Source organism: Salminus brasiliensis, chromosome 20 (assembly GCF_030463535.1).
Source record: "Salminus brasiliensis chromosome 20, fSalBra1.hap2, whole genome shotgun sequence".
NCBI lineage: Eukaryota > Metazoa > Chordata > Actinopteri > Characiformes > Bryconidae > Salminus > Salminus brasiliensis.
In genome coordinates, this window is record NC_132897.1 from 30,229,564 (window position 1) to 30,243,293 (window position 13,730).

At 37.3% G+C, this 13,730-nt stretch overlaps 1 protein-coding gene across 14 annotated transcripts in view; it reads left to right on the forward strand.

Annotated features, from left to right (window-relative positions):
* The window catches only part of LOC140541777 (membrane-associated phosphatidylinositol transfer protein 2-like), a 70,633-nt gene extending 57,227 nt beyond the window's left edge, over positions 1-13,406 (forward strand). For 7 of the 14 annotated variants that reach the window (XM_072664550.1, XM_072664549.1, XM_072664548.1 and 4 more), the window contains 11 exons: positions 960-1,100; positions 3,780-3,947; positions 4,524-4,805; positions 6,941-7,089; positions 7,631-7,747; positions 7,857-7,973; positions 8,482-8,636; positions 9,255-9,404; positions 9,784-9,967; positions 10,369-10,497; positions 10,946-13,406. In XM_072664550.1, the coding sequence (XP_072520651.1) occupies positions 960-1,100; positions 3,780-3,947; positions 4,524-4,805; positions 6,941-7,089; positions 7,631-7,747; positions 7,857-7,973; positions 8,482-8,636; positions 9,255-9,404; positions 9,784-9,967; positions 10,369-10,497; positions 10,946-11,311 (1,958 nt within the window). In that variant the 3' untranslated portion in view covers positions 11,312-13,406. The remainder of the gene's footprint in view (positions 1-959; positions 1,101-3,779; positions 3,948-4,523; positions 4,806-6,940; positions 7,090-7,630; positions 7,748-7,856; positions 7,974-8,481; positions 8,637-9,254; positions 9,405-9,783; positions 9,968-10,368; positions 10,498-10,945) is intronic. The other 7 variants (XM_072664557.1, XM_072664558.1, XM_072664554.1 and 4 more) reach the window with 5 other exon arrangements.
* Positions 13,407-13,730: the final 324 nt, after the last annotated feature.

The following is a 13,730-nucleotide window of genomic DNA, read 5'->3' on the forward strand; positions in this document are numbered from 1 at the left end:
TTTTTTTCTTTTGCTGAAGGCTTTGCTGGGCTGTACTATGTCCTGTCAGCATGGTCATGGTCATTTCAGTCTTTGTTTTTGGCCCCTTTTGAATATTCCATGGACCCTTAAATTGCCTTCCTGACTTTAGCAGCCACACTCAAAAGGCAGAAAGCCATGGCTTTAGTGTTTTTACAGTCAATATAACCTTAACAAATGTGACATGTAATAAATGTTTTAATACTGTGAGGTAGTGTTCATAAGGCTATGACACCTATGTACAAATATTCACGCCACCTGACAAACCTACATAAATATTTGAAAATACTAATAGTCATTTGTAATGTAATGTAACTGAAGTAAACTTGCTTAATTGCTTAATTAAAAGAACACAGACAAGTCTTACAAGTGAAATACACTTCATTCAAAGGGCCAGAGAAATACTGTCTCAGAGCATTTCGTTAAGAAAAAAGGTCACATTGTCACTATTATGTTGACTTAACAACTTCATTACCATGTAGGTGTCTTGTAGCCTTATGTACATGGCTGTTAATTAAAGTGAACATTTTAAAAAGTTAACCTTGTTTTATCTATATTGTATTTGCTTTAGTTAGACTTCAGTTAAATAACCCTCTCTGTTTTTGCTGTTGTAAAGTTTAAATTGACAAGAATGTTGTTTCTGGAACAACAAAGGAAAGGATGTTCATCTAGGATGACCTTCAACCAGTGAATCTCACTTGAGCTAGTGCAATATTGGCTTGACCTTGACCTAGCAACAGAAAATCCCCTGGAGGATTGTGGTATGGGCAAGTTTATGGGGGCTTGTAAAGATAAGTTGAGACAACAGTGCCCTGTTTAATTCCTATGTCCATTCCTTGACTACTTTTTTCCCCTCTCCTTCCCTTTGCCCTTCAACCCGTCCTTTACCTACCCTGTTGTTTTCCCTTCACCTTTGCTTCTTGATCGTTGACCCTACTCAGTGGAGACAGTACATAGTCACCCTGAGTTGCTGCTGGAGAGTTTGAAGCGCTGTCGGGAAGTTCTCAGTGAGACATGCATCTCCGTGCCTGTGCTCCATTGGCCCGAGAACACATCCAAGGCCACATCCACATCTTTCGACTGTGTGTAGCCTTTGCCATCCATCTGACCACTCCCTTTTCAGTTTGTAGCATTGAACTCCTTCATGTTAGGGGTGCATGATATATCAATGGGTGATTTATTGTTATTTGATAAATGCCAAAGTGTAATTATATTTAAGTAGTTCAGTATTTGTTTATAATTCCCAGTACTTGTATAGGCATTAGAGGTGGGCATTTATGTTCACCTTAAATTCCCTGAAGTAGAGCATAATTCCTATTCCTTGTGGAAGACGACCGGATAAGTACAAATTTACAAGATTTTGGCCAAGGAGTTTTAATCGGTCTTATTGTGAGCTTGAAAAACTTATTCTTCATTATCCGTCACAATATGGTGTTTATTTTGGTTTATAATGATTGGCTCAGAAATATCATTGCATCCCTAACTTAACATTTCATTGTGCTTGTTCTTGTGCTTTGATTAGCTTTACCCATACAGGAAAAGAACAACCACTGAATGTCAAAATGGTTTGTCAATGTTGCAATAACCTTGCCAGGGTGTGTGTACAGCAAGGTTGTTTAGTTTACATTACCTGAAATTTGACTATTAACCAGGACACAGGTGCTTAAGGATTCATTTTGCATTTACAATTAAGGTGTGCTTGTAGGCATTTTCAAGGATGCCTAAACATGTGTACCTCAACCATGTCAATCCAGCTCTAATGTAGAACACCAGGTTAGATCCAAATGTATTATGATTCCATCAGTAATAATACTTTTATGTGGGATCTTATGAATTATCTTATATACTCATTTAAAAAGGCTGATTCTAAATTATCACTTTTTCTGACAATGTAAATATAAATAGGTCTTTCATCCTGACATGGGTAATGTGTGGTCACTCATTGTTGCCAAAACGTGTACATGTCTTTCCTCTCTGTGCATGTGTTTATGCATGCGTGAAATCCTTCTATGCTGGTTGTTTTCGAGTAGCTGCACCTTTCACAACGCTTTCGAGTAGTGATAACTCATTGAGATATTAAAACAACCAATAAGTGCCAGTATTTGTTAATATCAACTTATTGTTGCAAATGGACTAGTAGTCTTCAAAGTTTCTCAAAAAGAGCTACTTTTATATAATTTATATATATCATTTCTGAACACTGCCTACCATACATTAACATTTGTATACATTCAATAGCATCTGCAACATGCTTCTGGTGTAGTGATCACGGCAGATTAGAAAAGGATCTAACCTCCAAAAGGGCCATGAGAAGCATCAGTGTTGCCTTATTCTTGTCCTTGAACATAACAATACTGTATTATATTTTACTTAATATCACTTTATAATAACTTACTAATATGTCATAAAAGAGCCATTATTAGCTATAAACCAATGTGCAGATATTTCGAAAGGCTGCATATAGTTGTTTGGGTTTTCATATTTACAACTGATAAAAGTTCATTAACACACCCTTCCATTGATAACTCATGAGATGAATACAAATATTTTATAGGTTATAGCCATGTAGGTTGGATAGTCAACACAGTTATATTGCAAATGGAAAGAGAGAGAGTTATGGTATGGATCCTGTAATAATTAATTCTGTTTTTTCACAATTTGACATGAGGAGTTGTGCTTCATCCAGGCTTTTAATCAGTTTTCTAGCTAAGGAGTAAATTTCAAATAGATTAGATATGTTTGTTGTCCACATAACAGTAAGGGTTCAGCTTGAACCTACATATTATATGACCAATATAATGTTTATATTATATGACCAATAAAATTGTTTATGTACAAGCATGTACATAAACAAAATAGGTCCAAGGACTAAGCCACCAAGGCCATCAATGACCACAAACTGCTTCTGTCAGTCAGTTGATTTGAACCAATTCAGGGCCATGCTCTGATGCATCCAGATCATGCAGCCTTGATTGGAGAAGATTGAGTGACTCACCGTATCAAAGGCTGCGCTCGAGTTAACTAGCAAAATGATGCTAAGAGCACCAGCATGCGCAGACACTAGTAGTTCATTGGTGATCTTTATTAAGGCAGTTGCTGTGCTACGGGAGGGATGGAATCCAGACTGGAATGGTTCAAAAAGGCTGTTGGCTGATGATTAGCACTGGAGTTGGCTAGCAACAGTTCGTTCAAGTACTTTGTAGTTTTACATTAAAGAAATGTAAAGATGCATTTACTGTGGAATAAAAAGCATTTGCGTCATGGTGTGGAGTTCACTTGTAGACCAGGGGAATGAAAAATCTGTTGGAATATGAGGTATTAATGTAAGTTATGAAGTTGTCTTGATAAGTATTGGGTTGAAGAAAGGGGGGGAGTGGTATTATCCACTGAAGGTTTAGTGTCTGTGTCAGTCTTGGTAAAGAGCATGAGTAAGGAACCTAATGGTTTAAAGCAGTTCCTTAATAACCCAAACATTTAAAAAGAAAATTAAATAAAAAATTAGTTTCCAACAAAACATTTATTTCAGCCTTTAAAAATGCCAAATGTCAGTGGCAAATTGACTAATCTATAGGGTTGCTTAACATAGTAAACATAATTTAATAGAAATAAAAAGGCTCACAAACTATTACAATGCCAAATTCACCATGTAGTATACCCTCTTCATCTCTTCATTGAGTGTGTGTGTGTGTGTGTGTGTGTGTGTGTGTTTATGGAGTCTTTGAGAGTGTGTCTAATGGTCTCTCCTTGTTTCGACTCACTAGCGGATGTTGTTCAGTCTCATGGTGGTGTCTTCATGGACAGTTCGTACCCCTCTTCCCCCATTATGGCCCCTCAGTGCCTGGGCCCAGTACGACGTGCCAGTGAGGTCAGCATTGCCAGCCAGGTCTCAGGGATGGCAGACAGTTACACTGCCTCCAACATAGCCAACAGTAAGTGTGCCCAACTCATGCCCTGCTTTCTCACTTCTCTCCTCAGTATCTCTCTCTCATTCTCTTCCCCCTCTTCCGCTGCCCCCCCTCTGTTTCTCCCAACTCTCTTTTTTAAACTTACCCCCTCCCAAAAAAAACGCTTTTATTAAAAATTGCTCTGCCCCCAACTCTCCCAACTCTCTCTCTCGCTCTCTCTCCCTCACCCTCTCCTTCTGTCTTACATTCTTGCTCTATCACCCATTTGCAATCACGTGAACCCTTTTTTTGTCATACATGCCCTTTACAACAAACACGTTGCCTCATAGTCAGTTGAGAAAGGGTTTAGTCCAGTGTTCTATGTTCATTGTCTTGTTTAAATGTAATTCTGTAAATATACAAGGGTATGGCAGTCCATGCAAAAAGTCATATTAGCCTATTTAACTGGCCTTACTTGCTTTCTGTATCAAAAACTTTGAACATTAAAACAAAGTATAAATGCATCTTAATCAATCTAATGAGCGATTGGTTGGTAGATGTCAAATCCTTTAATATTTTTTCATCTACATTTATTTAATTCTCTGATGTCTTTTGTCATAGCCAACACAAGCCAAGTAAATAAAAGCAAAAAATCCAGCCTTTTGGCTCAACTTGCCTTGACGTCCCAAAAGTTGTTCCCAAGAAGCCCTTCTCCCAAGTCATATAGAAAGGCTAGGAGCATCTTCTTGCCAGCACCAGAACTAGATCCAGCCCCTGATCTAGAACCGGATGCTGAGACAGGTCCATGTTCTCCATTGGGTTTTCAGCGAACCAACACAGCTTCTTTGGATTTTGCCATGTGTGATCTGGTGTCTATGGACTCACAGCCGGACATTGAGCAAGGTATTCAGAACTGGACAATAGCCACCGCTGGCCTTCTGTCTTCCACTTGACAACCTAACAAACCTCTCTTTTATCTGCAAACCTTTATGACCATTGTAAGGACGAATAGAATAATATTCTAATTATGTAGTTTCTTCATGGTGCGCAAACAAGTCTTTCTACCAAATTGTGTTAGTTTAAGCCACTAGATGAAGCCGTTATGAAACAAAAGCGTCTTCATACTGTCCTTTGTCATTAGGATTTTCATATCATACAGGCATTGTAGTTTGTGTCATTTCTGAATAAGGTCAAAAAGATTGTTTAAACAGCCATGAAAAAGAGCTTCTTATATAACACAAGAACACACTGAAACGTTCATTCTCAAACTTTGGTAATATATCTGGGATTTTCCACAGTTGTCTACTGTACCTACTGCTTTCTCTTGTTTTTCAAATTTTCAGCATTTGTCAAATGATCAGTGGAGAAGGATATTTTGCCATTGTTTTCTGAAATTACTCTTTTGTGGTTGAGATATCTTGGTGTATTTCTGTCCTGGTTAATCTGTTGTGGCTGAATCTGCTGAATAACATGTTTTTATGGCATTTATACTAACCACTATTCCTAAATCCTATTTAAAAATCAACACTTTTCAGCTCAAAGTCTGAATAAAGAGACACTTTATTGCTTTCTTTAATGGACTCATTTTATACACACAGCATTGTGGATACAAATAGTAGAATACTAGAATAATAGATATTACATCTTGTAAATTAGATAGATTCCCGTAATTTCCCCAGTCAGTTCACAATATAACAAACGCTGTGTAGTGAATAGTGAGTTAAAAAGTTAATCATTCTGAAAGAATCCACAATTCTTGCTTTAAAAACACAGGGTGGCATGCAAGGGTTTGATCACACTAGGGAAAATCTGATAGTATGAATAGTTAAGTGAGTAGAAGATAAACTGATCTCCAAGAATAAAGTTAATATTTTAAGATTAAGTTCTTACTTTTGTTTTTCATTTTAGAATGAAAAAAGGAAAGGAGAACCAGGTTCGACCACCCCAACAGCTTTGAGCTCTTGTATCCTTAACCAAAGTCTCAGACTCTTAATTAGCTGGTTAGGGCTATGCCAGTCATTGGGCCCAATTGATCAAGCATATCAGCGTAAAGGTTTGATCTAAGATTATCTCTCATTTGCTGTCTAATTTAATTCACTGTTGTGCAAAAGGCATTTAACTGATACCAGATCAGCATTCTTACTCATTTTGATTGTGTCCAATTATTTTAAACCAAAACACTTCTAAAATGAATCAGTAATCAAAAGAGTGCAGAGTTTCATGAAAAGAACACCTTTAACTATTACACATAGTTAAACAAGGGAGAATATTTTGGGCTATATACACTGGTAGAGGGGAAATTGATTCAATAAAATACAAGCAATTCTGGAAGCACAGTCTGTAAAATAACTTAAGATGGGAAGAGACTGGCTTCTACAACCAAATCGTGAGCCTAAACACGCCTCTAACTCCACAATCAACAGATGCAACAGATGGTTTTGCCATGGCTCTTGCAGTCCGCTTACTGCAAATCTGTGGATAGACATCAAACGACCAGCGCAGTAAGGCCGCCCAAGAAAGAATTGCCAAAACAACAACTAATAGGACTTTTTGTTGGCTTCAAAAAGTGTTTAGAAGCTGTGATATTTGCCAAACTAATTACTACACAGAGTGCCCACATTTTTCTGTAAAATATGGATAGAAAAATATTCTTGCTTTACATATTAAAGAATAGTGTCATCTTTAACTATGTTTTTTGGGAAATCAGGTCTTATTATACTCACCTAGCTACTCAGTAACAGACCAGGTGTGCCCAGGCTTTTGCAAGCAACTGTAAGTTGTGAAATGGGTCCATAATACTAACTACTTCTTTCTTTAAGTGTGTTACAGTGGGAACAGTTAACTGTTTGCTTTGTATTTGTTGTGTTTTAAAGAGAGTAACAATACACTGCTAGTATCATCTGTATATTAACATATATATCATACCATTTAAATTATGTTTAACTCATGGAATGAGAACTGTTCTTATCTCACTGGCAGTGTAACTGCAAACATTTGGTTCTGACCTAAGCCTGACCTTTTCGTACCATTTTTAATAGTTGCCGCCCGCTGGTGGGGCACTAAGCGTCTGGATTTTGCTCTCTACTGTCCTGATGCCCTAACAGCCTTTCCAACTGTGGCATTGCCCCACCTTTTCCATGCCTCATACTGGGAGTCCACAGATGTTGTCTCCTTCTTGTTGAGACAGGTGAGGTCAAACTTGGGCTAATAGAACATAAGGCAGGGTTCCATAAAGGTTAAGAAAATAACATATCTTGGCTGTGTTTCTTTAAAGAAAGAAACACCAAACTAGCCTTGTATCTCAATTTAGGCAATATGCCAACTTTTCCTACACTATACAACAGGGTTAGCCAATTGCAGAAGACACTTAGAAGGCTCAGCATGTTCAGCACGTTTGAATCATTTCTCTGCTATAACACACCCACTAACAGTTGAATCAGGTGTGTTTGAAATCACCAAACTATGCTGGAATGGAAAAACCTAGCTATAAGTGATGTCAGTGGAAAATGAACCTGCTGTACATCATGTCATTGAGTAGCTTATATAAAATGTTCTATATTACAACATGCCCAAATACTTTTGTAACATTTTGAAATCCTTAGCTGCTTATCATAAATAGCCTAACACCTACATTCCATAGGAATATTGGACAAAGACACAAATACAAAGGCATGGTCACATTAGTACAATACACTGTTATTTGTTTTACCCTGGTATTTCCAACTTAGGTCATGAGGCATGACAATTCCAGTATTCTGGAACTGGATGGCAGAGAAGTGTCAGAGTTTACACCCTCTAGGCCACGTGAGAAATGGATGAGGAAGAGAACTCACGTAAAGATCAGAGTGAGTAGTTCAGAGGAAATCATTTTTGGCAGCAAACTTTGAATGGTAATAGAACTTACTGTCTCATCTCCATAACTGAATTTTATTGATGCTCTTGTTTGATCGGCAGAATGTGACCGCTAATCATCGAGTAAATGATGCAGTGTTCACAGAAGATGGACAGAAAGTTGTGACTGGGCGTTTTATGTACGGACCACTTGACATGGTTACATTGGCTGGTGAGAAGGTGAGCTACTGAACCACGCACCAAATGATAAAGCATTTCTAAATATGCACACTGTCCAGCTTATATTTGTTTTCTACACTACAGAAATATACAGTTGTATATTTTATCGCAGTGGACATTTTCTAAAATGGATCATTAAATTTTTATGGGATTTTGTAATTTTTTGCCATTAAATTTTAATGTACCATTAAGTTTTCGTACCCTCATAGTTTTGTTGGAGGAGCTTTCAAACATTGCACCAAAAGGCAATTAAGCTTCCAGAAGCATTAATGTCATTCTGTAAGCACTTCTAAAGTATTACATCTATCATTAAATCATATTGTCCACTAATTATCAAGTATTAGGTGGGTTCAGGATGGAACTGTAAATATTGTAAAAACAAGATTTGATTTTGCATTGAATTTTGCATTTATCCAAGGATCTGGCACAGGCATGCACACCTCATATTATACAAATAAAGGATGAACTGTTTGTTATTTACTTAATTTGTGCACATTTGTGTGTTAAGGTGGATATACTTATCATGACCCAGCCACCTTCAGGGGATTGGGAATATCTTCATACAGAGGTGACCAACAGCAGCGGCCGTGTCTTCTACACCATTCCAGAGCCAGAGGGCAAACGACTGGGTGTTGGGGTCTACCCAATTAAGATGGTAGTAAGGTAGGAAGATTTACTAAAGATATGCTCCTAGCAAAAGCATCATATCATGAACATAACTTTGTAAAAATCTTTTAGAATCTGAATCATGGCTCCAAAATAATTTTTGGTAGATAGAACTGGTCTTTAATGAGTTATAGTGATCAAATTCTGACATATATTCAGAACACTCCGCCGCTTGCCCTCTGGCTCTAGCAGTGTCAAGGACAGCACTAGGAGTAATGCACAGTCACTATAACACTGTTCTCTCAAAGATTTTGAGGTTTTTGTTTTTTGGTTTCAGAAAACAATGTCTTTGTGTTGGGATGTGGTGTAATTTAGAGCACTGTTCAGTGCAAGAGAGGGTAAATAACTGGTGATTAGGTGAAAAATGGCATGCTGGGTGTAGAGGTACTCCTGAGTTTATTTACTTGTATTTCAATGAACAGTATAAACTTGAGCTGTATAATTAGTCATATTTTTAACATAATCATAATGTAATGAATATGATAATATTAACACTTAGAGACAGCAGAGAGAACAAATGCATTTGAGTATTCTGTACTCTAGGCCCATTAATATTTGAATAATTTAAGCAGTTTTAAATATGTTGAAATTAGCATCCTGATTTTTTTGTTACAGAGGTGACCACACATTTGCTGACAGTTATCTGACAGTGCTCCCACCTGCCACTGAATTTGTGGTGTTTAGCATTGATGGCTCTTTTGCTGCTAGTGTGTCCATCATGGGCAGTGATCCTAAAGTGCGTGCAGGGGCAGTGGATGTGGTGAGGTATGGTAGCACACAGGCATACACACAAATGAAGTGCACATTTTGAATGCAAGTAATATACCAACGACATGGCAATTTTATCTAATATTATTTTTTTTTAAAGTAAAAGTAATAAAATATAAAATGTTTACTATCTGTCTCTTTACTTATTTTATAGAATAGTGATTGCAGTAGTTATTGTTTAATGACTTATAATACCACTACAAATGATTTTGTAGAAAGATGCTTCTATGAATGCCATGTATAGTAAGTACAGTTTAAAAGTCTGAAATCACTTGTCATGTTAATCATTTTAGTTTTAGACTTTTGGTTTCCTATGGATTTAAAACCTTTCCTAAAATTTCAGCACTACAACTTTCTCTCCTATTACTCTTTGTAGACACTGGCAAGACCTGGGTTATCTGATCATTTACGTGACTGGTCGACCAGACATGCAAAAACAGCGAGTAGTGGCCTGGCTGTCCCAGCACAACTTCCCACATGGCATTGTGTCTTTCTGTGATGGCCTTGTCCATGACCCTCTAAGACACAAGACAAACTTCCTGAAGTCACTTATCAGTGAGGTGTGCTGTGTTGCAGGATATGACCATTACAAAAAAAAATAAAAAAATCAGTCATTTATCAGATTTATCATTTTTGATGTTGCAGTACAATAAACCATAATGTCAGCAGATACAAAACCTACGTGCCAATTATTTGAAGGAATCTGACATTTGTTTTTTAAATAAGAAATTATATAGATAAAAATTACATATGCTAGTGAAGCTCGAGGGCATTTTACAGCTTTTACACTGTTTTGGCACATACAAGCTTTTAGAAAAATAATGTGTCCATGCACATTAACGTTAAAAGTTTGTAAACAAATGCACTGTAGGAGTTGATGAGTAGATTTGAATGAAAATGTTTGAGTGAAGATCTTGTTTTGTGAATGGTGTCATGAAGCCCTATTCTGTTGTCTCTACAGGCGCAAATGAAAGCCTGTGCAGGTTACGGCTCCACTAAAGATATCTCTGTGTACACTTGCATCGGCCTGTCTCCCTCTCAGATTTACATTGTTGGTCGACCATCTAAGAAGATGCTGCATCAATGCCAGGTATACCTCCCATTCTATCCTAATGGTTTGCATGAAACTAATAGGAATTTAAAAGTACACTGCCATTGACATTTTGGCATTGATGTTTTCAAAAATATAACTTCTTTGCAAATAAATCAACGTTACCTGTTTCACATCATTAGTAGGAAGCCAGCATTTCTTGAAAAAATTAAGAAATGTTAGAAATGTTCAAATGATGAAAGAAGCTATAGATAATTCTAATATAAGAATGAATTAAAAGCTGTGTGACCCAGGTACCCAATCCTGGTTCTGGTGAGTTTAGCTCCACCCCTAATCTAACACAACTGACCCAAGTACTGAACCCTTCCTGTATAATGTCATCAATTAAGTTCTAATAAAAACAATATCTATAATGCCTTGTATTATCAAAAGAGGTGACAATCTCAATCAAAGATCATCTCAATCATTTTCGTGCTTCTTTCTTCAGTTCATAACAGATGGCTATGCGGCACACCTCTCTCAGCTCGAGTATACCCAGCGCTCCCGTCCGGCCAAAGCCAGCAGCACGCGAATGGTCCTGCGCAAGGCCAGCTTCGGTTTGGGCGCCAACACAGACTTCTTGCGCAAGCGCAACCATGTCCTGCGCAGCATGTCCTCTCAGCCAGCGCCCAGCTCACCCACTAGTGTTCATGTGAAGCCGGAGCGCACACAAAGCCAGTCAGACGGTGAGCGCATGCAGACGGAACGGGTGGAGCGTGGCCAGGCACAGCGGAGCATGAGCCTGGCAGCCGGCTGCTGGGGGCGCAGCAGCACCTCCAAACTGGAGTCACGCTCTTTTCACCACAAAAGCTAGAGGGAAGAAAGGTGTTTGAAGGAGCAGGGAAAGAAAGGACAGGAGTGATTCAGGGACAAAGTGGTCAGAGAAAGTGATATTGGACCTTTAGAAGTGGAAGGCCCAACGTACTGTCTGAAGCAAGGACAGGAGGTTGGGTTTTAGTCAATAACATTTTATTCTACCATTTTCAGCCTAATCTCTATTTGCCATACTTGTATGATATGATTCAATGGCACAAATGAAAGCCTCATTTACATGGTTATATATAATGTTTTATCAGAGACTGCAGCAACACACTAAAAATGCAGTTCTAGTTACTTTCGCCTTTTATTATCCATACACAATCAGGCAGAGCCTGTGAAGACTTACCACTCATGCCTCTGGTAACAAATTGTCATACATTTTTCCTTCTAGAAGGCTTCTTTCTTTTAGCTTAATTATAAAATACCTTGACTGAAAATGTCATGAAAATATTTTACAAAAGCATGTGCTTTGCATAAATGAATATTTTTAAAATTATTATTTTTATTTATAATTTTTTTTTAAGTGTCCCCTGGGAATAGGACAAAAATGATTGTGTTAATAGATGATATGCTAATAGAGATTAGATTGAAAAATGAAGAAAAGCTGGAGTATTTTTTAATAAACAAATGCCAACATTGATTCATAACAGAAGAGGATGGAATAAAGTAGTCAAAGTTGAAAAGCTCAAAAGTTGTAAGTGGACAACAGTAGACCCTATGGTGCTACAGAAATATCTACAGAAACAAAATCCACTATGAACACCAAGAAAGTGTTTATGCAGTCCACTGGACTCTTAATGGGACTCATTTAAGTGGAGTGGCTCAAATGACGGAGGGACATGAGGAAAACTGGTTAGTACTATGGTCATATTTTATCATTACGTTGAACCCCAGATATCACACACAAAACCTCAAACCTCAACAAGACTGATTGCTCCTCCCCCCACACTTCTGAAAAATATTTTTTATTGCTTGACCATGGTTTTATCCTCCCTATCCACTCATACAAGTGTGTGCAAACTGCTTGTCAACTATGAGAGCTTGTTTACTGTGTGTGTGTGTGTGTGTGTGTGTGTGAGAGAGAGAGAGAGAGAGAGAGAGAGAGAGAGATAAAGCAGTTTAGAAGTTTGGGATGGTATAACTGTTTCTTTAGTTTTATGGTTAAGTATTTTGGCTATAGTCAATCAGTTTTACAATGTAAAGCTGCTGCTCTGTTGTAAACTGTCCTGTATGGGATATCATTTGCCAGTGTAAGTGAATATGCAATGGGTGAACATTGTGATCATACTTTGTATGTATAAAGTGTACATTGAGTTACAAAAAGGTCAACGTTGGGATTATATTTATCTTCTGACCCATATCAAATGGTGAGGTTATGATTCATAATGATTGTTTTAAAATTACTTACTTGACAGTTTTCTGCTTTTTTGTTCGAGAGTTTGTTTTTGCTGTGCTATGTTATCCTGAAATATATTTATATGCAATTATTAGTGAAAACCAATAGACACTCTTTTGGCTGGTAGAATAATATGTTGCTATGCTCATTCATGCCATAAGTGCAGTAGTGTCATCAAAGGCTTGAGCAAGGTTTTTAGAAAGGTCTTTTAGATTTTTTTTTCTTGACTGCACACAAAGCAATGAATGTGCTTTGATGTTACACTGCATTTGGTAAGACATTTGTATAGCATCATCTTACAAGTTTATTAATAATAAACAAAGGTCAATATTGTATAGCTAATGTACAAATGTAAATGTAATTCCATGTTGGATTTGGACAGTGTAAGGTTGTCTGTATGTATTTTTAATAGATGATAGTTTGAGGTTTTTAGTGCTAAAATCATATAATCAAAATTGTTGCATATTACTTTACCACTCAAATGTTGGTCTAATAGATAGATTAATTGAGTTTTTGTTTTGTAAGATTCACCAATACCTGCACACAAACAGCTACTTAGTCTGTAGTCTATTCTTTCACCAATGCAGAAGGGTGAATGAGAGGCTCCAACAACAGAATGCTTTGAATTATTCTGTAGCCTTTGTGGAAACATGGGACAAAACATTTAGATTGCATTAAATGCTCAAGCATCAAATGTAGTGATCTTAATGGCCTCCAATTTACTAGCAATGCAGTATGACGGACTGAAATTAACCACTTTGCTTGTTTTCCTCACAATGGTTTAACATTTTATTTAAAAAAAAAAAAACTCACTTCACATTTACAGTTGTTTAAACTGGTAATGTGCCAATACTGTCTTCATCCCTGAGTCTTCTTTTTCACTCACTCAGTCTGTTTCTGAGAAAATAAAAGACTATTGTGTATATATAGGATATCTATTTTAGGACCTAATAGTGCCAGGTCCGGTAGTCTTAAACCAAAGTGCCTCTTTCCCTGAAATCCAATCACATTTTAGGCA